At 39.1% G+C, this 27,555-nt stretch overlaps 1 protein-coding gene across 2 annotated transcripts in view; it reads right to left on the bottom strand.

Moving 5' to 3' along the window:
- Nucleotides 1-1,469: 1,469 nt before the first annotated feature.
- Nucleotides 1,470-27,555, bottom strand: part of tmem161b (transmembrane protein 161B) — a 59,580-nt gene continuing 33,494 nt past the window's right edge. For both annotated transcript variants that reach the window (XM_078396520.1, XM_078396521.1), the window contains 7 exons: nucleotides 25,154-25,305; nucleotides 21,474-21,534; nucleotides 20,640-20,780; nucleotides 11,525-11,638; nucleotides 10,769-10,943; nucleotides 9,795-9,891; nucleotides 1,470-6,290 (listed from right to left, as the gene is read on the bottom strand). In XM_078396520.1, the coding sequence (XP_078252646.1) occupies nucleotides 6,013-6,290; nucleotides 9,795-9,891; nucleotides 10,769-10,943; nucleotides 11,525-11,638; nucleotides 20,640-20,780; nucleotides 21,474-21,534; nucleotides 25,154-25,305 (1,018 nt within the window). In that variant the 3' untranslated portion in view covers nucleotides 1,470-6,012. The remainder of the gene's footprint in view (nucleotides 6,291-9,794; nucleotides 9,892-10,768; nucleotides 10,944-11,524; nucleotides 11,639-20,639; nucleotides 20,781-21,473; nucleotides 21,535-25,153; nucleotides 25,306-27,555) is intronic.

Below are 27,555 nucleotides of genomic sequence, written 5' to 3'. Positions count from 1 at the left end.
TCATACATTTTACAAGCAGGCAGTTTTGAATCTCTAATACAGAAACTGCAGCAGTTGGCATGCAAGACACAAGATCCCATGATCAAGCATGAAAAAAGTGGCCAGATGATTTTATTGGCTTTATATTGATGATTATTATCCAGAACAGAAGGAATACTTCCTCTGCTCTTCCACATGTTTAGTTTAGAAATATAGCGCGGAAACAGGCCTTTCGGCCCACTGAGTATGCGCCGACCAGCGATCCCCACATACTAACACTATCCTAACACACTGGGGACAATTTAAATGTGTACAAAGCCAATTACCCTACAAACCTGTACATCTTGAGTGTGGGAGGAGACCGAAGATCTCGGAGAAAACGCACGTGGTCACAGGGAGAACATAAAACTCCGTACAGAAATGCCAGACGAGCGCCACCCCACAAATAATCCCATGGAACATTTTATATCCACATGAAAGGAAATACATGGCCCCAGTTTAACATTTCATCCAAAAGAATATGCCTGTAATGATATATCTCAAGAGATGCATTCATCTTGTTTCCACCCTTTTTTCCCCAATGTTTATAGAACTATCACACTGTGTAATTTTCACCACTCCATGCACAAGGCTATGATCTGTTCCACTGTCTTTCCCAACATTTTCATGGCTGTCCTACTTTTAAAATCTTGCCCAGCCTGCATTTATACCCTGATGGATTAATTCAGTTAGATGTTGAAAATTGCTATAAATTATAACCACCAAATAGGTGATTATTTGAGAAATCTATTTACATAAATGAATGTTTTTTTCTTTTAAAAAACTAATGTGCACTTTTCACTCTGAATAGTATTGCACAAGTTTTATGTAACTTGTATTTTTCTTTGCCATGAAATATATTTTAATGACTAGGTATAACTAGCAAATAGCTGCTTCACTTGAGAAAGTACCACTACTGTTGCTGGGATTTAGCTATTGCGCTACTTTAAATTCAAGATTTAATATATTTTTTAAACACCATTATGCAGTTAAAGCTTTCAAACTGCACTTTAGAATAATCACTAGTGGTAACACTATTGTTAGCTCAGACTAGTTCCAAGGGCTGTAGAAGAGGAGGATTGAAACGGAATATTTTGAATGTTGTGGATAAAATGCAGCACATTTTTGAACGTTCTCCCCGTGACTTGCGTGGGTTTTCTCCGAGATCTTCGGTTTCCTCCCACACTCCAAAGACGTACAGGTATGTAGGTTAATTGGCTGGGTAAATGTAAAAATTGTCCCTAGTGGGTGTAGGATAGTGTTAATGTACGGGGATCACTGGGCGGCACGGACTTGGAGGGCCGAAAAGGCCTGTTTCCGGCTGTATATATATGATATGATATGATTGTTCACTCACATTATATTTGGTGATTGGAAATCCCTTGAACTAGATAGGATCTTAATTCAAAATGAGCCAGTTTTATTGCTTTGTATTTTAATCAATGCATGAAGTACACAATCCAACCCTAGTCTATAAAATAGGGATGAAATACATTGCCACTGCTCCTTAATTTGGAGATTCATACAATATAACTTATAGAAAACATCAAGTTGCTCATGTAATCATTTCACAATCTTAAATTGGCAACCATGCACATTCAAGAAATAGTTATAAACAAAGCAAAATCTTAAAGATATTTGGTATTTAAAGGAGTATCCATACAGAAATCCAGCTCAATTACACATTACAGTGAAACTAGTTTCTCTAGTCACCTTGATTTTCATGAAAACCCACTGGTTATTCACAATCAAATAGAGTCCTGGAGTAAAGTGCCATCATCTGATATAATTACAACCTCTGAATAAGAAATTCCTGATATCAAATGCATAATCAAACATCGTGAGAAAACCATGAGGAAAACCGTGAGGAATACCATCTTGCGATCTGCATGACTTTTCTAATAAGGGCCTTCACAGAGAATGAGTAAGCCCTTTTATTTTACAAAAGGACTATGGTATTTTAAAAGGGCAACTTTAGTGATGCTGTTCACAAGAAACATTCCATAAGCTACCATTAGAATGAAAGAAATAGGGGCGGTGGCAAGAACATTAATTCACATAAGATCATTTCATATGTAAACAGGAGATACAATTTTAAGCATGCAGAATTTTCTTATGAAGTATATCCTTGACTGGAATATGGAATTTGGAGTTGAACACAGCTCAACAATCAAAGTTGTTCATGTGTGCAAATAGCATTGGTGCTGTGATCGAGTCACTTACTAGTATCAAAATATGACAGAACTCAGTGATGCTATACTCATTTATTTCAGATATATAATTTTATATTATTTTTAGCATAAATTGCAGACAAGGATTTAATGTTTATTTTGGTAGCCCAAGAAAGTATTTTATTTTTTAATTGTTACAATTTTCTTGAATACCATACGTCAACAGTGAATTGGTTTGGAACCGGGGGTATATTCAGGCTAGATCCGGGTTGGGTTCGTACAGAAATCCGGAAATTTCATGTTTACTATAAATAACTACTTTTCCAGATTTGTTTGCTTTCGATAAAACGTGATCAAAATTCTGGATTACTCCAGTAGAATGCCACTACAACTCCATATTCCTCAGTATGACAGAAATAAATTGAATTGCAAACTTGCATCATTTAGGAGTGATTCACATTGTTAAATGTATTAAGTAGGTTAAAGGAACATCTATCTTAGGTAACCAGTTCAGTACAGTCGCTAAGGTGACCAATTTCCACTAGTTTTACCGAAACATATCATACCGAAAAACAGCCACTGACATAAACACAAGAAAACACCCTGCTGCATTCAAATCAGTAACAATTATTTTATTAAAAGAAAGGCTTCAAGCCACTTTAGTGCATTTAAGCACAAATTAAACACCAAATGCAAATACATTTCTCTAGAAAGGCCTCAGACATCTACTGCTGGTAATGGATAGCTAACCATGTCACATAATATCCAATTCCATTTTCTGATTGGTGTACCAATAGTAGGATTATGATTCAGAATCAAAATAATGTTCAAATGCTCTCCTAGTATCTTGACTTCACAGAATATTAAACCTCAACCACTTGATACCACTCCAGTCAAGATAATTTTTGACACTGAATATTCACGTATGTAAAATGAGACATTATTCTTTAATATTTTTCAAGAACACTATATTCCTTGCTTAATTACATATCATATAAATTTATTAAACTCACTTCCATCTACAATCGGCACACAGGTGGGATTCAGCTTTGCCTGGTCACAGTTGAAGGTACTTTGTTTTGGTGATAGGAGTGTCTTAGCTAGTTTGAGTTGCAGTTGCCTGATTTTACCTTGTTCCCTCTCAGTTCTATGCCTGATGTCACTACAGATCACCGACAGCATTGTAACCATCGTGAATGTCGACTTCAGCTACCATAGAAAAGTTCCTAACAAGCTAGATGAACTGAAAAAAAAATTACACTGTCAATGGCTTTTGGCAGAACGATCAATGAGATAGCCATTTTCACTAACATGTCAGTATTGCTTGAAAAATATACTATTACTTTATTTCTATCTTTTGGGTCATAGAGGGATAAATAACGACATATTTTTGCCTATAACGAACAATTTATAGTGCATAAAGTTAAACCAAGTAGAGACCAATTCCAAATACAGATAATACAGATTTCAGTTATGACTTCAGTTCCATTATCATGATCATAATTCAAATTTAAAATATTCACCGAGGAAGTTGTAATTACATAAACAAAGAATATAAAAAAGACTAATTTATTTGCTTTGAAACATACAACTGTATAGTGTAGTAGCCGTTACAAATGGATATTAGCTTGAGATCGGTCTCATTATAAATGATCAATTACGATTACTTGCTATTTCTAGCATTCTATTCTATAAAGTGAATTTCAATTTTACTTGTCTGATATGTTTTCATTACTTAAATTGCACTTAACTTTCAAAAAAGTTAAATAAATATGGAATTTGCCTTTCAAAGAAAACATCATTAAAATGGCCAGAGATGATAGTTTGCCAATAATGTATAAAAAATGTGCTTTGTACCGTAAGAATGCAACTACATTTTGTACTGTTTGATCAGACTGTGATCTGTCTGGAACAGCACCATTCGAGGATGCTACACAAAATTTGTATTTAAAATGATAAAATCCAATAGGATTATTGGAAACTTGAAACAAATTTATTATTTGCATGTCCTTAGCAAACTGGATTAAAATCTATAGCCTGCGGGCTATTTCAAGTGTAGCATTCCCATCCATTGCTTGCCATAGAAATGTAAAGTTACATGTTTTTCCTGAACTTGTCGCGCATAATTGGCTCTCAAAAAGGATGCCATTCTGCAGCAAGGACAAAATAAAGGACAAATATTCTTGGCACATTACATTTTTGAGGAAATATTAAATATTGCTGAATCAATTGCTGAAATTCAACTTAACGAAGGGGTAGTGAAATTGTTAGCATTTTATACACTGTATTTAATGATCAAAAATGTAGTGAAAAAAGTATTGTCAGCATTTCAATTTGATAATATTTTAAACATTAGAGATTCAATAATTAAATAGCTAGTGGAGGCTGCTCTAATCAAAGTAGCATTTTCTTCATCTATTCTGCCTCATATTATCCAATCTCCCGCCATTGTCTTTTTGCAATGTTTTTGAATGTGTAAACTGCATGGTGCTGTTACAGGCAGTGAAGTGCATATCACAAAGATTTTAAACATTTAACCTGCAATTTTGAGGCTTTCAATTTACAATGGTATTCAGTAACATAATTTGTGGTGGAAAGGTTAAGATGTTACAGTATCAAACAAAGAAAAATAAATCCATCAGCTTGCAAGTTAAATATCATTCACTGGATCTGACAATTTGGAATTCCAATTCTTCCATGTGACATAGTTGAGGCGCTTTCTCAAATATGTTTCCTTCACTAATGCAAGACACAATATCAGAGCGTCATTGTATTGCAGGGTTTTTTTGGACAATGACAACAACAAAACAATCATTAGTTTTAAATAAAAATCATTCACTTAATACCTCACCTCAAGCAACAAATCAAACTCTCTTACAGCAACAACCACAACTTCAAATAAATTTGTTCCCTTAAAAATTTGAAATATTTAACCTTTACTGTAATATACAGTAGTTATATTCACATTCCAGCTGTAAAGGTTACTTTACAGTGAAAAATGCTGGACTTTCCAACAAAAGGATAAACATACGGCTCAGTTATTGCTATGAAATCTGTCACTATCAGTTGTTGTTCAAACTGGAGCTTCTTAGCTCAACATTTACAACCAATTAAACTTTATTAATGTTACGCTAATATAATTCTGGGCTCAGAATTGATAAAATAAAGCACATATGCACCTTTGTGGGTCAGCAGGGGAGAGGAATAGACTCACCCATTATCTTAATGTTTGAATAATTATGCATATCAAGCTGGTGAACATGGAGAAAAATTGAAGGGACAACAAAAGATCAAGATTCAAATCAAGCCACACATTAACTAGAATGTCATTTTGCAAAGCTAATTCTAAAAATAAGTTTATTTACTTTGCTAACTTTTGGACATAAAATTCCGATCAGGTATACAAAGAACATAAAATTAAAATTATGTGGAGTTGGTGAATTAAGTCTATCAATGTTTAATCTTATTCATAGTGATACCATCAAATTGGCCCATTCATTTGCCGACCAATCAGGCCAAGTAATCTTTCGTTGATAACCTCCAGCAATTCTAAAGTTCCATCAAAGATAAATAACCCATCCATGGTATTAGTAACAAGACATCATCCCAGCTTCTAAGTTTCAAACTATTAAGACATTTATCCGCCCTGAGAACCAGAGGAAGCATTTAAAATGAGCAGATGAACTGTGCTCTGTACTTTAGCAATATGCTGTTTCTGCAATGGTTTAAAATATCCTTTTGTTTTAATCTCCAAAAAGTGGCCTTGATTTTATGTTCAGATCTAGGAGAATATTTGGATGTCCAGCTTTGTCATGCGAGTCACTCATGCGACTGTCAGGTACTGATGATAGAACAAACCAAAAAGACTTGTAGAGAACAGGCAAGCTGCAATCCACCAGGTTAGAAAGGAGAGGAGGCCTCGGAAGAGCAATGGAGTGAAAACATTCTGCAGACCATCCAGTGCCATTGTTAGTTGTGTAACTGTTAGTTTCTGGTTTTCATTGTCTGCAAGGGCAGATGATTGGACAGAGTTAAAGCCTTCAACGATCTCCTTAGGAGACACATACGAAGATTCAGAGAGGAGTCCCCAGGAATGGTGACCTGTTTTATAAAATATAAATGAAAGTCATTTTCCAATCTTTACTTTCAAATTCATACAATTTTCAATTAACAAAGAAACATGCAGTCGAAGAAAGGCGTTATTGCCCCAATAAAGGTAAAAAAAAGAACTGTGCATATCTGGAATATTTTTTCTTCTGAAATCATAAAAAACATTGGGGCAAATTACAAAGATTACCCCAACCTCAAGAGATGAATTTGAATGGTATAAATGCAAAACAACTAGTCTGCTTGTTGGAAAGATAAAATGACCGCACAACATTTATAGTCATAGTTATGCAGTGTGGAAAAAGGCCCTTAGGCCCAACTTACCCACACCAGCCAACATGTCCCAACTACACTAGTCCCACCTGCCCACATTTGGCCAATATCCCATCAAACCTGTCCTATCAATGTACCTGTCTAACTGTTTCTTAAACGTTGGGATAGTCCCTGCCTCAACTACCTCCTCTGGCAGCTTGTTCCAAACACCAACCACCCTTTGTGTGGCAAAAGCTACCCCTCAGATTCCTATTAAATCTTTTCCCCTTCACCTTAAACCTATGTACTCAGGCCCTCAATTCACCTACTCTGGACAAGAGACTGCGTATCTACCCGATCAATTCCACATGATTTTATACACCACTATAAGATCACCCCCTCATCCTCCTGCACTTCAAGAAATAGAGTGCCAGCCTACTCAACCATTCCCTATAGCTCAGACCCTCTAGTCCTGGCAACGTCCTCATAAATCTTCTCTATACCCTTTCCAGCTTGACATCTTTTCGCTCACATGGTGTCCAGAACTGAACACTAAATGCAGCCTCACTAACGTCTTACATAACTGCAACATGACTTCCCTACTTAATAATTTGCCAGATGAAGACCAATGCGCCAAAAGCCTTTTTGACCACCCTATCTATCTGCGACTCAACCTTCAAGGAACTATGCACCTGCAGTCCTAGATTCCTCTGCTCTACAACACTCCCCTGAGCCCTGCCATTCACTGTGTAGGTCCTGCCCATGTTAGACTTCCCAAAATGCAACACCTCACATTTCTCTGTGTTCAATTCCATCAACCAGTCGTCAGCCCACCTGGCCAATTGATCAAGATCCTGCTGCAATTTTTCACAACCATCGTTACAATCTGCAAAACCATCCACTTTTGTATCATCTGCAAACTTGCTATTCTTGCCATGTATGTTGTCATCCAAGTCATTGATATAGATGATGAACAGTAACGGGCCCAGCACCAAACGCTAAGGCACACCACTAGTCACAGGTCTCCAGTCCGAGAAGCAACTTTCCACCATCACACTCTGCTTCCTTCCATGAAGCCAATTTTCTATCCATTCAGCTATCTCTCCTTGGATCTCATGCGGTTTATGAATGATGTTGTTTATTTTGATTGCATGTATGTGACTATCTTGTTTCCATATCCCTTTATTCTTTCCGACAAACACCTGCCCCAGCTATTGTTCACAATCGCCAAATTGTCTCCATCAATCTCAAACTCTGCTAACTGTTTCACTGTGCTGCAAAGCTGCCCTTCTGTTCGTGCCACAGCTTCTGCCAGCAGCCATTCCCTGTTGTCCTGTGCTCCCAGAGTTGAGACCACCGACCCTCCGACCCTTTGGTACACCTGCAAACCACCCTCTCACTTTGAGCTGCAGTCAATGCCCATCTTTCTGTACAGTTAATGTCGTGCTCTCTGTACATATCCACTTCTCCCAAGATCAAGACTGTATTGATTTCTCCTTTCTAAGTTGTTAACTAAATCTGGAAATAGTTGATATGTATGTACATAATGTGAGAATACAATATATATTTTTTTAAATCACAAATAAAAACCCATATAGCTTGATTTATTTGTATACAAAATTTGGAAATGGCATAGAATTCCAATGGAAGATCCGCCTTCAAACTTTGATCTCCATCACTAGTAATTATCTTACAATTAACAAAATCTCACACTACTCAGAAAGGATGGACCATGAATCAGGAATGGAACTTAGCTAAAAGCAGGCATTTCTGCAGTTACAGAAACTGTGCGTGCAACTAGCCAACAGAGGGCTCTCTCACACATTCTGGGAGCAGTGGTTCAGCAAAAGATTGGATTTTACAATATTTTTAACATAAAAATGGCATTGTTTTCAATTGTTTCCATATCAATTAAAGCAGAATCAACAACTTGGTGTCAAAGCTACATGCTTCAAACAAAACACTTGCAGATTTTGATAGAGGTAAATAGCATGCAGCAACACGGTTTCCTTTTCCACTTCTCCTCAGAAGCTGCCACTTTAGTGGAGTACTATTGCATGGATGCATGCAAGCCTTCAATTCCATGGCAACATTACATATAACTGTGTAGCCCTGCTCAAAGATTGCTGTCACGTTGAGCTTACCTCATGTTCATACAGTACGGAAACAGGTCCAGCAGCCCAATTTGCTCGTGCTGACCAAGATGCCCCATCTACACTAGCTCCATCTCCCTGTTTGACATATCACATTGAACGGTGGTGCTGGCTCGAAGGGCCTACTCCTGCACCTATTGGCTGTCTCTCTCTCTCTCATATATATATATATATATATAAATATACATACATACACATATATATATTTATATGTATATATTTTAAAAATCTTTCCTATCCATGTACCTGTCCAAATATTTCAATGTTGTTATGGTACCTGCCTCACCTACCTCTATTGGCAGCTCATTCTATATACCCGCTACCCTCTGCAAACAAAAAAGATCAATTTTTTCCGCTCTCACCTTAAACCCATATCTACCGGCTCTTGATCCCACTACTCTGGATAAAAGACTGTTCATTCGCCCTATCTATTTCCCACATGATCTTATACATCTCTAAGATCAACCCTCGACCTCCTGAGCTCCAAGGAACATAGTCCTAGCCTAGCCAACCTGTCCCAATAACTTAGCACCCCAAATCCTGGCAACATTCTCATAAATCATCTCTGCACTCCTTCCACCTTAACATGTAAACAGACTTTCCAAGAGAGACAACCGGGCAACAAATGTAGGCAGAAATGTTGTTGAATTTTCCTTCATGGTAAACTCGTAATTGCAGTGAATTAAACACTATGTTGGCTGATATCATGAATCAAACTCAGGATATTCTGGTAAATTATGGCCAAAGAGCAGTGTAGATTCTAGTTTTTATCACCTAACTACCGAGGGAACAAAATTAACAAGAATTGAGCAAAAAAACAGTTGAAGGAACTTGGTGGTTCAGGCAGCATCTTTGGAGCGAAAAGGACAGACAACATTTCGGGTCGAGGCCCTTCGTCCACCTTAAGAGATCCAACCTGAAACATTGTCCATTCATTTCCCTCCGCGGATGCTGCCTAGCCCTCAGTTCTTTCTGCAGTTTTTTTGCTCCATATTCCAGCATCTGCAGTAACTTGTGTCTATCAAGAATTGAAAATCATCAGTATTTCACACCAACAGAAGTTGAATTGAAAATGAACCAACAAATCACTTACCCATGGTTTTTAAAAGCAGTGTTGTATGAAGAAGCATAAACACAGGTGCCACATACTGAAGTGCAATTACACAAAGATAATAAAAAACCCGGGCAACCTTTAAGCAAGAAAAAACAACTTTATTTTATCTTCATTGACAGGATGTTTGCCTTAAAAACAAAGCATGCCTTTGATACATCACCATCTCAAGCTCAATTCTTAGCAAATATTATTAGTTAATATGTTGTAATTCACATACTTCACTAAACTCAGACAGAATGGCATCCTCTAATGTGCTCCTCAAATACATTTATTTTAGATATTTGTATAATATGAAGCTATCTGTTTTCCCTACCTTTACAAAATTAAAAATGTTCAAACATTAACACACCAGTCCATCTAAATTGTCTACTCAGCACTCAGCGTGGGAGCTGACTGTGCAGTTATTACAAACTCATGTTTAAGAATTCTCCAGTGAGTGCGAAACACCAGCATGGTACAGTAAAACCCAAGTTCCTCTCCCATGCAAAACTTTATGGCAACTTCAGCATTTTTAGCAGTCTGCTGGCATCTGCCATTTCACTGATGGCAACTTAAGAGTTTTTGTTCCTGCACAAGCGTGCATAAATATCCTAACATGGAATAATGTTGGCAAATAGTGACAACATTACTGTCATTGCCCTGCAAAATCCTGTTCATTCTCTCAAGTATTTTTCTTTCTAGAGAAAGTTAAAACTTAATCAACTTCTGTTTTAGAATAAGTCTCTCAGTATGCATGCAGGATGAAACAGTCAACGTAGTTATGCATTACAAATATTCCCTTTTGCCCCATTATAAATTCAACACTATCACAACATTTAGTTAGCTTTCCCCAAAAGTCATGGCTTTGTTTCTCTTTTCTCAAGTATCAACAGACCTCTCTCCTTCTATTTTTCTGTGAAACATTGAGTTGCTCGCATTCACCTTAATCCTTTTGGCATTCCTCATTTTCTTACCATCTTTTGCAGATCCTTCGTACTGATCCGCCCTGCCTCTTTCTTCATTTGTTCTATACTTTTTTGTGCTAAGTTTAGGTATGCTTGCAGGTGTTGGCGAATTAAGGCCAGCCGGAGAACACAGAGAAAGATAATAATCCACAGTCGCAATGAGTCATATGTAGCCTCTGACATTCTGTAAATCATTTAACAAAAGTATTTTTAAACAATGAGAGTTACAAAAATCTTGATTGGAATCTGTGAGTATATCCCCCTTTATCAAAATTCAATAAATTATGTTGTTTGTCTTGTTCAAAAAAGATGAACTTGTATGTTGATTTAACTTTTAGCTCTGTTGAATATCAAATGATAAATTAAAATAAGAAATTGATGTAATATAATACGACTTTTTTTCCTCAACTAAGATTGGGTTTACCACCTTCATGTTCAAATGGAAGGAAATCAAATAAATGTTCGGATGAGCTTTCATCGTGATTGCAACATGCAAATTATTTCTCAGCAATATCAGGATGTAGTTAATCAGGCTGACCTTAACTTAGCATAAAAGCCCATGGAACCGAGCATTGCATCACTTTAGAGCTACAGATTATTTTATATTATAATCTTAAATTAGTTTGTTTTGTTGTTAAGGCTCAACAAATAGAAACTGGTTATTAAAGCTAGTGCACTGCAACAAGTCAAACTAGTGTAAATCACCAAAGGTAATATTCGTGAAAGGAATTTGTTATGCATGTAAATTCAAACAGATGTACTTACAAAGGAATATTTTCATTACCAAGTGGCGGATTCATGATGTAGTCCTTTGTAATAGGTTTCACCCACAGAAGTACCATGATTAGTGGTGAAAGGAAGTTCACATGAAGCAAAGTCCTAAAAGTAACAAAATCCAAAAAAATAACAAGGCATTTTATTATTAGTGTATATTTTGACCAATTAGAAAAGCATTTAAAAAATATTATACTTACATTTAAGAAAGAATGATTCATTAACTATATTTTAACAAAGCATGCATCCCAGGAACCCGGACGCATGAACTGGTGAAAATACTTTGATCTTAAGCAAAACCATAAAGCCACGATAGAAACCAAAATGTACCTACCTGCAACTGACAGCATCTCACGGAACTGCCAACAACTATCAGCCATTCTCTGGCTTCTATGTAGGCACATTGAAATCTCTGACTAACTGCTCCAATAATGAACTTACCCTTCCAATAGTGAACTTACCCTTCCAATAGTGAAGAAAAGTGCCAGAAACATTTTGCATCATTAGGATTAGGTGTATTATTGTCACACGTACCGAAGTACAGTGAAAAGCTTTTTTTTTGCATGTTCTCCAAACATATCAGATACACGATACGTAGATGCAATCAGTGCAAACTGATGTACAATAGATAGAGCAAAGGGGAAGATACAGCGTGCAGGATATAGTTCTCAGCATTGTAGCGCATTGTTTCCATAGTTCTCAGATATAGGGCAGGATGTGGCTAGTAGAATAGATACGTTTGATCAAATGGGTGTGGCAAATATAGATTTTCAGAAAGTTTTTGAAAATGTTCCATGCAAGGGATTGGTCAACAAAGTTAAAGGTCTTGGAATTATGAGTAATGTTCTGATGTGGATTGAGAATCGGTTAACAGAAAGAAAGCAAAGAATGGGAATAAAATTATCTTTCTCAGATTGGCAGACTGTGAAGTAAACCGATTGGTCAGTGCATGTGCTGATCTACATGAATAATTTGGTTGAGGAGAGCAGAAGTTCATTACCAAATTTGCTGACGATACAGAACTATATGGGATTGCAAATGAGGGGGGGGAGGGGTATACAAATATCAAGTGGATATTGACATGCTGCATGAGTGGGCAAGAAGAAAGCAAGGGGAATAGATGCAATATTTAAAAATGTGAAATCATCTTAAAAAAAAAATCACCAAAAAAAAGTAGATTTATGTTTTAAATAGTGACAATTGGGAAATTTGGTGTTCAAATGTCCCAAGATAACTTTGGACACAAGTCATTGAAAGCTGAAATGCAGATAATAATTAGAAAGGCAAATGGTATGTTGGCCTTTATTCAGAGAATATATGAATGCAAGGGTAAAGATATATTTTCTCCAATTCTATAGAACCATCATTTATTTTCTTGAATGGGCACATGGATACAATTAGCAGTAAGCCAATATTTCAGAAGTTATTAATTTAATACAACTCTTTCCTTTTTTCTTCACAAGTATAAATTTTTTGGAATCTGGACAACATTTGATCGGCCACCATTTATTGTCCAAGTCTAATCAAGAAGGCGGTGCAAAGCTGTCTTTTTGACTTGCTACACTCTGATATATCTATGTGATATATCTGATGTTCTATGTGACTGTAATGGTGCAACCGAGTGGGCTTTACAAACAAAATAACTGCTAAAAACACTCAGCATCTGTGCCAAAAGAAAGAATTAATGCTTCAAGAGGAAGACCTGTGGACATTTAACAGACACCATTTGGGGCATGTTTAGAAGCCAGACAAAGGTGGCTAATTTCTTCTTAAGGCATCAGAGAACCAAAACAGGTATTGGTATATTATTGTCCTGCGTACAGAGATACAGAAAGGCTTTGTGTGATATCCAGTTAACTCATAAGTGCAATCTATAAATATTGGAGAATGATGTAGATACAAGGCTGTATATCCGCCTATCATTTACCAGACTTTCTCTGCCCCTCCTTTCTTCCAGTCCCTCTTGTCCCCCCCTCCCCAATCAGTCTGAAGAAGGGTGCCAACCTAAAACATCACCTTGTAGGGACATACGGATTGGCCAGGTAGTCTAGAACCCTCGGATTGGTTTACGGGTCACGTGGTGAGGGAGCGCGAGGTATTTAAGTGCCTGGCGCCAAACTAGAGTTAGAGATTAGATTAGGGAGCGAAGTTAGTGTTAGTCCAAGAGTAAGTGCGTTGCGTTTGTCACGGGTTTTACCGACAATAAAGTCTTTGGATAATACCGCTCGTTTGGACTCACTACATTGGTGACCTCGAACGTATGAAGCAAAGCAGCAGCATGTCGCAGGCGGGAGCGAGCGCGGGCGAGATTCATCTACCGCCGTTCTGGGCCCATCAGCCGCACCTGTGGTTTGTGCAGGCGGAATCGCAGTTCCATATTAAAAGGGTGGAGGAAGACCAGGAGAAGTACCATCACCTGGTGAGCTGTCTGCAGGCGGAGGTGGCTGCGCGGGTCAGTCAGTACCTGACCAGTCCACCCCAAACAGGGCAGTATGTGGGGCTCAAGAGGCTCCTGCTGCGGACCTTCGGCTGGGCCCGGAACCAGCGGGATCTGAGGCTCCTCCATTTGCCAGAGCTGGGGCAGCGGCTGCCGTCGGAGTTGATGTCCGAGATGCTGACCTTGGTGGGCGACCATCAGCCGTGCATGGTGTTCGAAGCGGCCTTTCGGGAGAAGCTACCTGGGGACGTCAGGTTGGTGTTGGCGGACGTCCCTTTTGAAGATCCGGTAGCGTTCGCCGAGAAGGCCGACACGCTCGTTAGGGAGCGGCACACCCGAGACGGCTCCGTTAACCGGGTCTCGAGGCCCAGCGGCAGTCGGGGGAGCGGCCGGGAGAGCGACACATCGGCCGCTATTTCGCAGTCGGCCCGCCAAGAGAGGGCTGCGGCGCCTGTTCATTGGCAGCGGGCTCGAACAACAGGGCCGGATAGGCGTGGCTGGTGCTCTTTCCATCGGCGGTGGGGCAGCGAGGCACGAAGCTGTAGAGCCCCGTGTTCGTTTCCGGGAAATGCCTGGGCCGATCGAATGTAGAGGCAGTCTCGATTGGCCGTAACTGCCGCCTCTACGCTACAGATCAGAGTACCGGGATTGTTTTTCTAGTGGATACGGGAGCGGTCGTGAGTATTGTGCCACTATGACTGCGAAGTTCGAGTGGGGGGGAAGGGCCCGCCCCTCAATGCAGTGAATGGTAGCACCATCCGTACTTACGGTAAAAGGACCATGTCCCTGTCCTTCGAGTCCAGGACTTACCGTTGGGATTTCATCGTTGCGGATGTGGGCCAGGCCATTTTGGGTGCAGATTTCCTATGGCCGTTTTCTTTGTGGCCTACACGGATCACAAACCTCTGACATTCGCTTTTGCTAAGGTTTCTGATCCGTGGTTCGCTCGCCAGCAGCGGCACCTCACCCTGATTTCGGAGTTTACCACCGATGTTCGTCATATTGCGGGTAGGCTGAATGCCGTTGCTGATGCCCTGTCCCGGCCGGCCATTCCCTCCGTAGCCGTGGTGGTTAAACAGGTGGATTTCCAGGAGCTAGCGGAGGCTCAGCACCTGGAAGGGACTGCCGCGGTGTACGCCTCCACAGCCTCGGGACTGCATTTGGAGCAGGTGGCGTGTGGCCCCACAGGTACCAAGTTGTGGTGTGACGTTTCCCTTCCACGCCCTCGCCCGGTGGTGCCTGCCGCTCTGCGGCGTAAGGTTTTTGAGGCCATTCATGGCCTGGCACATCCGTCCATCAGGGCGACTTCAGCCATGGTGGCTGACCGGTTTGTCTGGCACGGCCTGCGGAAGCAGGTGGCAGCCTGGGCACGCGCCTGCATTCCGTGCCAGACCTCCAAAGTTCATCGAGAACCATACAGCAGACCACCGCCTATCATCCCCAAGCCAACGGGATGGTTGAGCGCTTCCATCGGCAGCTGAAGGCGTCACTCAGTGCTCGCCTGACCGGCTACGATTGGGCTGACCAGCTGCCTTGGGTCCTCTTCGGCATTCGTACGGCCCCGAAGGCTGAGCTGGGCACATCCTCGGCCGAGCTCGTCTACGGTTCGCCCCTGCGGGTGCCGGGTGACATTCTCCCTTCCACTCCCACCTTGCCGCCATCCGTCACGTCAGTTTTGGGCTCCCTCCGGGCACGGGTGGGTTCTCTGGCTCCAGTCCCGACCTCCAGTCACGGAAGCACAGCAGTTCACGTTCCGTCGGACTTGCGGGGCTATGATTTTGTGTTTCTTCGGAAAGATTCCCACCGCCCCCCCTCTTCGGCCGGTTTACCAGGGCCCGTTCCAGGTGCTGAAAAGAGGGACTGTCACCTTCACCTTGCAGGTGGGAAATCGCCAGGAGCTCGTTTCGGTATCCCGGCTCAATCCGGCCCATTTGGACCAGGACCTCCCCGTGTCGGTGGCTCAGCCTCCGCGCCGAGGCCGGCCGGTGGCCGCTCGACTGGTCCCGCCAGCGGCGCCCTCTTTACCACCTCTCGGGCCTCCGCCGCCTATGGTTGGGCCTGGGCCGCCGTTGCCGATCAAGTGCCCCCCGTCACCCGCACCCTCCGCTCCAGTGGACCCCCCATCGCCTCCAGCGGCGGCGTCCACCCCGCCTCCTGTCACGTTGGGGGTATCGGTTTCCCCCCTCCGTACACGTTCCGGGCGGGAGGTTCGGGCGCCCGTGAGGTATGGTTTCGAGGGTTCTGGGGGGGGGGTCATGTAGGGACATACGGATTGGCCAGGTAGTCTAGAACCCTCGGATTGGTTTACGGGTCACGTGGTGAGGGAGCGCGAGGTATTTAAGTGCCTGGCGCCAAACTAGAGTTAGAGATTAGATTAGGGAGCGAAGTTAGTGTTAGTCCAAGAGTAAGTGCGTTGCGTTTGTCACGGGTTTTACCGACAATAAAGTCTTTGGATAATACCGCTCGTTTGGACTCACTACAACCTATCCATATTCTACACAGATCCAACCAAGTTACAGTGACCCGCCAACTTACTCCAGCACTTTGTGTCTATTTTTGGAGAATGAGATGTTGGATGCGAAGTTTGGTGAGGTGAAAGGCAAAGACCAGGGGGACTCGATCCTTGTTTTGGCTGGAGGAGTGGAAACCCGAAGTGTGGGAAATAGAGACGACAAGTATGAGGGCTCCATCCACAACAGCAGGGGAGAAACTATGGGTACTGAAGATGGACTGGTGGGGTGAGGTTATGGGGAGCAATTGGACAGGCTGTTAATGTTTCTCCTGGAGACAAGGAGGCCGAGGGCTGATATTAGAGGGTATAAAACTACGAAGAGCACAGCTAGGGTAAATAATAATGGTCTTAGATGGTCGATAATGTACTTTCCCCTATGGTAGGCAAATCTAAAATGAGAGGCCCATGTATAAGGTGAGGAGGGAAATGTTTCACTTAGAGTGTGGTGATTACATGGAACGAGCAGTCAGAGGAGGTGGTTGAGACAGATACAATTACAATGTTTAAAAACTGTTTGGACAGAAGCATGGATTGGAAAGGCTTTGAAGGATATGAGCAAATTGCAGGCAAATGTGTTTGGTGTTGATAGGCACCTTGGTCAGTATGGACAGGTCGGGCTGAAGGGCCTATTTCTATGCTGTACAACTCAATGAATCTATATATGCCTACATGGAAAAGAAACTAGATTAAATGTAATTTATTACAACACAATGTCAATGATAGTTTTGACAGGAGTCATGCTTATTTTGGTCAGGATGAGCTATCTTTCATTTTCAGTGTATAATTTTTTAATATAACAGGAACTGTATGATAGTCATGTAGCATCTTTTTCACACGAGTAAGCATCACCATGATCCAAGAAATGCAAACTTTCCTTTATGACATAAAAGGAGGTAATTTTAACCTATTTGGTCTATACTAGCTCACAAAGCAATCATGGACCCCAACTTTTTTTATTCTCCCCAGTAATATATTCTTCCCACATTCCTATCAAGCGAGAGGGAGGTGCAGAAATATCTGTGAAACAGTAATATATTTTCTACAGTATCACTGGAAACATCAATGCATTTCACTCTCAATTAGCATTTTTGATGTTCTAATAGTATTGCAAGCAACGAAAAGTTGCAGCTAATTTATACACCAGTTATGAAATTAATAAATAATCTGTTTCAATAATGTCAATTGAAAGATTACAAAAAACAAGTTTTTAGAAAATAAATGTTCTCTTCAAAGAATTCTTTACATCCAACTAATAGAATCGATGATGCTTTCATTTAAGGTGTCATCATAAAGATTACAAGAGTGCAACACACTGCAGGGAAGAGTTAGCCTCGAGTGGAGCCCAAATTCATGACGTTTTCCTTTCTAGGCTGAAGTGGTTTTAAAATATTACATTTGTTAGCAGTGAGTCAGAGTCGATATCTTCAAATAAAGTTCACGATCCGCTTTCCAAAACAGATATTACTTTCCCCATATTAGTTATCTTCCCATTTCTGCTTTCTGTTGACTTAGTTCAGTGTCATGATTTAAAAAGCATATTGAGTCACCTGTAGGGCAACAGTAGCATTGTCCAAGGTTTGTCACTCACATTTGTACCGAGATTGACAGGGGAATAAGTTATTATGCAATGTATATCGTGGCCACATTCCAATCAGAACAAAACCATCTAAAATAATGGGAATGTACTCTACAAAGACAATAGTGTGCAGTAAATACAAAAGTAATGCTGAATAATTTGCTATACTAAATTGCAATTACAGAATGTATAGCTGCAATTTGACATCCTTGGAAAATGATAAATTGGGTCTAGCTTGAGAGAACAATTTGCAAGAACCAAAATTAATACATTGTGACTGTATATGGATGAACAGGAATAGAAGAGCTGCAAAAGGCAGAACAAAGGCCAAGAATGGTTCAAAAGGTACAGTGACACCTATGGCCAGATTGATTAAATTGGAAGTAGAATTTCACTACCATGTTAGAAATGTTGACTCCAAACTGAAAACATGTTCCACAACGGCATGATAGTTAAATAGTTGGAAGAAAAACCTGTACCAATAGGATTTTTCCTCATTTACCCTATATGCTTCACGTACAGCTAAAAATGCTAACATTTGCTGTAGTGCTGGGTAATTTGCTTAACTTCTAGGTCAAAGTACATTATGGGGACCCATATCCATCCAGATCTAAAATCTGGGGCATAGATTTATAACATTTGACTGGGGAGATTGGAAAGGAATATAAGATTCACTTATAGTTGAAATTCAAAGCTTATTGCATGAAAGGGAATAAAAGGCAGAAACCCTCACTGCATTTAATAGGCACTTGTTTGTGTACTTGCAAGGCCGTGATCTGTAGAGTTAAAGATTTAGTGTGGGATTAAGCCGAGTGGAGCATTAACACCTTGTCGGGTTTTTGCCAGCCCGACTGGCAAATACTCCAAGTTAAATGGTCGTCTTCTGTGTCCTCATCTTCATCAAGCAAGAAGCTATAGATTTATCATTAAGATAAAGACACTGAGGATAAGCTGATGTACAAGAAAGTATGAATGTTGGAATGGCAAAGTGAGCTTCAGAACATCAGAATATAGTCTGCAGCTAATGAAATACTCGAAGTATGGTCATTGTTTAAATGCAGGAAATTGACTAACAGAGCACAATGGACAAGTAACATCATATTTTCAGTCTTGATTATGAAGCAACTTGCTGTACATAAACATACTATAGACATAAATGTGATCTCCAAAACGGACCAGCATGAGAATCCAAAAGGTCAGTGCCAATATATTATCGCCAAACATAAGAAAATTAATCATGTTTCTAAACATCCAAACCACATTGTCATTGGAAAGAGACACAATGCCTGAAGCACCAATGAAATTCTTCTTGCGCAGAACAAATCATAGCTCTTGACCACCTCACCAGTAAGGATGCAATGATTAGTCTTTCAATACAAGAAAGATTTATTTAAATTGGTAACAGATGCCCAGTCTATAGAACTTCTCCCTGCATAGAAGTGGAGATCTTAGTCATAGAATCAATCCTCAAGAGATTTTAAAATTACAATGCGTTCAAGAAACATGAACAGGTTTTATGCATCCACTATAGGTCTGAGGTTTACTGATGTTTTGAAGAATGTTGTAAAAAACAGTAACAATCACATTTCATGGAATATTAATTTAGCAGGGATCCAATCAGAATGGGAAAAAACCTCACTTGGCAACCAATATTAAAATAATTCATAGGGCTGAGTGCATCAATTAACTCATTGGGTAATATTCCAGATTCAATCCTGTACCTACACAAGAACTCTAAACTGATGCACTAGTTTCAGAATGTCAATCACACATCAGTGATAATGTCAGATCTCACCTTTAAAAGCACCAGTTTGCAGGAACAAGTTGACATATCCACCAATGATTGTCTCTTTAATGATCAATCTGGATTGAGAGAAGGTAGAGTCTGCATATATTCTTCCTCAGCACAAGTACTTTGTTTCAGATAGTTGAATCTGAAAATTAGAACTAATGAGTTGGTTCCAATGATGCATGTCGATTTACCTCAAGTTTATTGAAAAAAGGGACAAGTCATTGGGCTGGCACAGAACTTGCTGTGCAGTGAGGCAGACATAAGATAGTTTTTGTCTTTAACTTCTTTTAGGTTTGGGAGATAATTTTGTTTTGCATCCGATCTGGAATATGCTGCAAAACTCATGCATTATAGTTATAAATAGTGGGAATATTGTAACATAAACTAACTGAAACAAGTCTTCCTGTGAATTGAACTGATTTTTTCACTTGTTTGTGCCTACCACGTGCTGCACAAATCCTTTTTACAGAAAATTAATACGAACACAAAACCAAAATGATGATTAAGGACTGAAAGATAGCAAGAGCTACTTACACAACATGCAAGATACTAAAAACATTGGATGACGTTTCAAAAGAGCACCCAGAGTCCCCAGATTCATTTGGCTTCAATTAAGATATGAATATAAAAACACAAATACATCTTCCACTGCTAATTATTCCATATCAGATTCTGGAAAAGACATGCAAATGCTTCGACTTAGAATTATTGTAGATAAATCCAATTTTCTTTTTTTCAAGTAAGGAAGCTTCTGATAATTTTAAATATAATAATTATAAAGTTTCTTACTGCGTTAACTTCTCTTTTGTGAGGTTCAGGGCATCCAGGTGCATCTGAGCCAGTCGCAGGCCAGGAAATGTCAGAAGAGCACCAATGAAAGCACAAAGAACAGCCAGGAACATTTTAAAGGTCAGTTTTGAGACAGGACCTCTGGAATAAATTATTAAAGAAAAGAAAAACAATCATGCATACAAATAGTGGAAATGATTCATCCAAAAGGTAATATTATAAGATGAAATGAAAAAGATGAAGCTAAAACATTCATTGGGTACAGAATATTAATATCTAATCAGTTACCATAAATTACACAAAACCTCAACTTTAGATGTTGATTCATTGACTAAGACAATTGCTGACAAAACATACTACTGTAAAATCAATTTTTGATTTAATGGCATTTTAGTGCCATATTTGTATGTGGAAGTTCTAAACTATAAGCACCTTTTTACTAAAATATCAACATGATAAATTTAGGTAAGCCAACTTCAAAATTCCTCTTCGGCAGATTGAATGGCAAAGTATGTAAATTTTAGCATAAATTTTCTGAATGACAATTGATTTTGAATAAAGCTTTAAACCACAAAATGGATACTACACATGGCTACATTAGATCTTCAGGCTTTAATGTTTCCATATATTTTGCACACTGGAATACGGAAATGACTGGTATTAATTACATAGACATATTGAAAAGAAGAAATTCCATAATAACAATTTGATAAATCATGAATTTAATTGTCATCTGAAAAGGAAGGTTACTTTAGTACTCCCATGAATTGTGGAATAAACTGACAACTAAAATATTAAAGCAACAATCAAAAATGTAAAAATTATGAAACCTACTGCGATTGCAGGCCTTGTTTCTCAAGAAACTGCATAGCACCGCCAGAAAAGTTTGAAAACCCTGTATATGGATGATGGGAAAAGACAGAAGGAAAAAGTTAATTTGAGAGGAATTTCATTCGGTTGTTCATAAACCGTCAAGGCAATATCAATAGGCACATGAAGTGTACTTTTTACAATGCACGGAGCTAGTGCACCTAGGTAACCCTAATGCTTCCATTGAGCTGGGTTTTTTGTTTGTTTTAAATACCAACCCATAATTAAAGGGCAATGGATCAACATTTTCCATCTGCATTAATGTAAAGGGCACACTGAAGTTCTCGTAAAATTCTACAAAAGTAAATTATCTACTTCAGAAACTAATAAATCAACAAATGGTATCTGAGTGAGAAGATCTCCTATGAAAAAGTAACACCAATAAGATGTTCGTGAGCCTTCACTTAGAGTATTATGTTCAGTTTCAGTCAGCCTGCCATACAGCTGGAAAGAGTGTAGAGAAGATTTACTAGGATGTTGCCAAGTCGCGAGGGTCTGATTTATAGGAAGAGTTTGGGCAGGCAGGGAGTTTATTCCTTGAAGTGCAGGCAGCTGAAGGGTGATCTTGTGTAGCTGTATAAAGTCGAATAGATACGGTGAATGTAGAGTCTTTTTCTCAGGGAGGGGGAAATCAAGAACTAGAGAGAAAAAAGACAATGTGTTGGAGTAACAGTGGTTCAGGAGGCATCTTTGTAGAACAAGCACAAGTAATGTTCCTTCAGAGTAGAGAGCATAGGTTTAAGATGAGAGGGAAAGATTTAATAGGAGCCTGAGGGCTAACTTTCCCCACAGAGAGGGTGATATGCATTTGGAATGTGCAACCACAGAAAGTTCAGGCAGGTACAACAACAACATTTTAAAAAGATGTAGACAGCTATATGGATAGGAAACATTTGAGCAAAATGCAAGTGAATGGAACTAGCTTAGTTGGAGCACCTTAGCCACATGAATGAGTTGGGCTGAGGGGTTTGTTTCTGTGCTATATGACTATAACAACAGAAGATAGGACAAAAGGCCTATGGGCTATAAAAGACAATAAGAGCCATCTTGTCTAGGATTCTATAAGCTATTATTTCCTTAATGGGTTTTACATAATGTAGACAAATCTTATCATTATCATTTTTGTTCCAAATACAGATGGTAGGTTATTTTAATACCCGTTTAATGAAAATATATATTTTCTACACAATATATTTTATAAAGTACAAAGTACACAAAGCAGGGCAATTTTCCACTCAGTGAACTAAGTTAGAATCAGTATTTATTATAATTTATCTATGTCTGTAGTTAGGTCAGGTGCTTTTCGGTTCTCATCTCTAACTCCCAATACCCACTCTTCCCATCATAAAGCTTTATTTTTAAAATTGCAATTAGAAAAGTTTTTTTTTTCCTTCCTTAAAAAACTTAAAAAGAAAATATTGGGGTAAATCAACGAAGTAGCTGTAGAACAAATAGATAAGCAATACCTTTCCCTATGATGTGTGCAAGCAACATATTTTAAATGAATATTAAAAACCAATAGCTAGAACGTGTAGTTCAAACTTCAGAAGGCACCACAACCATTTAAAAACTATCCAATAATGTTTCAATTATGACGGTTGAGCAATGAATAGAAAGTTGAATAAATATTGCCCAGAATATCCAGGAGAACTCCCAGCTCTTGTCAAACGTAATGGCATAAGATTTTACTTGTATATACAATATCACATCCAATAAATGGCATGTCAACAAAGCAGTAATCCATAGAGATGCCTCAATAGCAGGCTGGGGATATTGGAGGTGACAAATTAGCCGATTTACTACACTATTTGGATGTTATTTCTATTAATACCCTAATACACTTTTAATTGTGTTTTAATATGCTACATAGTAGAATAATAAATTTACCAGTGAGTTTCAATTGACAAGGGAGCTGGGCCTGCCTCACGTTAAAGGGACAGCAGGAGCTCTGTCTGCCATGTGTTAAAGAGAAGCCGATGGTTGGGGCTGCCCAGTGTTAAAGGGAGGCCGGGAACTGGGGCTGCGTAGTTAAAGGGAGGGCAGGAATTAGTGTCTGGTGAGTCAGTAGGAAAAGATGAAAGTTCTCCAAAGAAGCAACTGTAGAAGCAAAGAGGAACCAATATGGTTGTTAAGTTCTGATCTGCTACCCTCAATGCTATTCTTCTTTAAAGGGTTTAGAATAAGCCTGCTGCAAATTAAGTCTCAGTCTTTCTATGGAAACTATGCCTCAACAAAATCATTTTGGTAGCCCAGAATGACTATGCTGGACCAGGTAACTACAGCTTTGTTTAGTTTAGAGATACAGCGTGGAAACAGGCCCTTCAGCCCACCATCCGCACCAACCAGCGATCCCCGCACATTAATACTATTCCATACTATTAATATTATATTAATACTAGGGACAATTTACACATACACCAAGCCAATTAACCTACATACCTGTACGTCTTTGGAGTGCGGGAGGAAACTGAAGATCTCGGAGAAAACCCACGCGGTCATGGGGAGAACGTACAAATGCCATGCAGACAGCACCCATAGTCGGGATCGAACCCAGGTCTCTGGCACTGCAATTCTACCGCTGCACCACCGTGGCCGCCCATTCACAAGCTCACTCACAAGGTTAGGTAAGAAATAGAAGCTGGTGACGTCTGCACAGTTGCTAACTTTTCAGGCATACATTCACTCTTTAGTATAACCAGTTCAAAATAGTGCCATTCCCTTCATTCTTTTGACAGGACCATCTCTCTCTAGTTTGGAAATAATAACTGTTGGAATTGGTTGTTTAACCCTTGACCACCGAGTTCTATATTACTGGGAATATAGTGACAGTCTCCTACAACAGTGCAGGAGTCATTTACGAATGTGAAGTATTCAAAGGTATACAAGACGCCTAAATAGAATTACAATTACTCTGGTGATTTCAATTTTTATTCCAAACTTTGTACTAGTTAGAAGAAAATAAAAGTTGGGTAGCAATCACAGCAAAGATAAAAAATTACGCAACTCATTAAAATTATGTACGCTCCAAGATTGAATATATAATTTTATATAAGATAAAGAATGCTCTCTTGACTTTCAATAATTTGTTAACATAATTACCAGAAATTGTGTAGTTGTGCCCAAATAGTTTTGATGCTAAACCAGCTTTTCTACTATTTTCCACTACTTTGTTAATCTCTGTTTATTTGTCGTTACCTCTGTGTGAAATTATCAGTATCGTAACAAGTACAAAAAACTACAGATTCCTTGTCAATTCAACTCGCTCTGACCAACCTCAACTCAATGCCTGTGCATACTTGCTGATAATTTCATCTCATCAGGTTTCCTCAGATTCTCCTTTCGTACTATTTCCCCAATACTGACTTACGTTGTCAGGCACCAATTTATTGGCATCTGACAAAGGCACCTTAGTGAGCAAGTGTGCACCTGAGGGAGAGAACAATCGACAAGGAGAAAAACATACAGGAAGAGCAATTGAAAAAGGGAGCAGTATTGCAGGAAATTAATTCTTGAAAAGTATACGAATAGATTCTAAAGATTGATAGTCCTGCAAACATGGAGTGGCATTATTAAAAAACATGATATTTCAAAGTACTGTCATTAGTTAAAATATTTAAACATTTCAGCATTAGCAGCTCAAGTACCTGCTTCCAATCCAAACTCCAAGTAGTTCTCTGTTACAATTAGGATTGCCATTGCTTTTACAAAGAAGAAGCAGCCAAATGTGATGCAGACTGACCTCTCCCCACCTTCTTCCAGTTTGAAGTAGTGAGTGGTCATAGAAAATAATACCTTACTGAAAAAACAGTTAAGGAAAACAAGATAAAATAAAAGTAGCATTTCAAATAACTACCATGCAAAAAAATTGTTCAACGTGATATATAGACGTTGAGCCAAATAGATATTGATTTCTAAGAATTTCAGTGTTACAAATGATTCCAGCCAAGATACGTTACTAAAACATCAGATATTTCATTGCTTCTGGTATTCATAAAACAAACCTAATCAATCTTTTTTTCCTTCTCTTTCTTTCATATATGAATACTGTAAATGATAGTGCTGTTTTGTTATGAACTACAATTCAGTCTCTAAAGGGAATGGCATATCAAGTTTCCTTGAGATAATGTTTATGCTGTATTATTTGGTCTTCAATCAGTTTTCTACTTTTTTACCTACAAGTTTAAAGTTGTGATCCTCTGCAAGTGGCAAATTTAAAAGGATTAAGAAAAGAGAATGTTTGCAAATAATAATTGAGTTTGAAAAACCCAAGGTTTTCTAGTTATTGGCTTCAGTATGAATTTGATTTTAAGTTTTCAATGAAGTTTATTGATAGTTAATATTGAAATTATTTAATCTTGCAATGCATATTGTTAAAGCAGTGCAATGCATGACGTGCAAGTTGCTAACTCTTAGCTGTACTGTTTCTACAGTGGGACATTTTTGTTTAAAGTGGCCACATTTGTTCTCAGCCTCATATTTTCCTATATTTTGCTACTTGCTTTCACTCTATTTTAACTCCTCATTTCGCTAAATTTTCTTAAATTATATCAGTCCTCATTTCTAACAATTTCTAATGTACTCGAGATAAAATCCTGGCCACTAACCATTCTTCTGATCCACTACAAACTGTTCCAAAGCTAACTAAAGCCTACCAATTTCTTCTAAATCCAAAAAAGAAGCAATTTTGTAGAAAACTAAATTTACAGCAGAAGAATAAACCACCTTAGGGAAGAATCAATTCTGCATTATATTTCCAAATAAAACACTTGCACCATTCATTGAGTAGACAATTATACGCACAGATCATAACAGTGATATGGTTCAATTTATTTTCTCCAATGTAATAAAAGTTTTAGGTATGTCCATACAAAGGATTTTGCACACCCTGTCTCAATGCATTCCGCAACTTTATATTAAAATAGAACACTACATTTTAAAAAAAGTTTTGAGAAATAGTCATTTAACCACATGTGTTGTAGTAAGAGCGATCAACCTTGCAACACTGCACCTAGGGAGTAGCATTACATTCCTAAGGGCATCCTGGGTACGATTATATCGCCATAGATAGATTGCTTGCTTGCTCAAGAAAGATTGGGCTCATAAATAAAATACATTTACACAAAGCCCAAAAACATAGAATAATGACCATGGTGGAAGGAGTTACAGGACTGTAATTCAATCATGGAGTTCTAATAACATCAAAAACCACCAGATGGCACGAAATAAAGTTTTAAATACAATCTAATGCACCCTCCATAAACAACGCACAACAGTTCTATGCAAATCTCATCATCACATAGTTTAAAAGTTCTGAATAGCAAATGTTTGGGAAAAAAAATTAAATTTCACACTTAATTTCAGGAATTTAACAATAAGTAAATACCACCTGGCAGATGAGATTTTAATAAATTTGTATACCTTTAAAAGTTCATCACCTAGCTTCAGGGATAAACCCCCCATCGATCCAGTCTCCCCCTATCACTCATGTCCTCCAGCCCTGATAAGATCCTTGTGAACCTTTCCTGCTTCCAAACCGGAAGCTGACCAGAACTGCATACAGTACTCCAAGTGTGGTCTCAGCCACATTTTGGAAATTTGTAACATGATGTCCCAACACTTGTACTTAAAACCCTGAACCAATAAAGGCAAGCATGCCGAATGCCTTCTTCACTGTCTACCTCTGTCACCACTTTCAGGGAATTATGTACTTGTACTTCAAAGTCTCTCTGTTGTACAACATACATCTGGGGCCTGCCACTTACTATATGTCTTCTCTTCTGATCCCACCCACTACGCCATGTCAAATGGCATTTTCTATGCAACCACTGGAGATTCAACATCTCTTTCATTTCAAACATCCATGATCCCAGCCAGTCTTTCCAGGTGAAACTGATTAGTTTACACAGAGTCATAGAGTGATACAGTGTGGAAACAGGCCCTTCGGCCCAACTATGTCCCAGCTGCATTAGTCCCACTTGCCTGCGCTTGGTCCATATCCCTCCAAACCTGTCCCAATCAATGTAAATAGACAATAGGTGCAGGAGTA

This window comes from Rhinoraja longicauda, chromosome 3, assembly GCF_053455715.1.
Source record: "Rhinoraja longicauda isolate Sanriku21f chromosome 3, sRhiLon1.1, whole genome shotgun sequence".
Classification (NCBI taxonomy): Eukaryota; Metazoa; Chordata; class Chondrichthyes; order Rajiformes; family Arhynchobatidae; genus Rhinoraja; species Rhinoraja longicauda.
The sequence above is the reverse complement of the archived record's forward strand: the minus strand, read 5'-3'. Positions and strand labels throughout refer to the sequence as shown.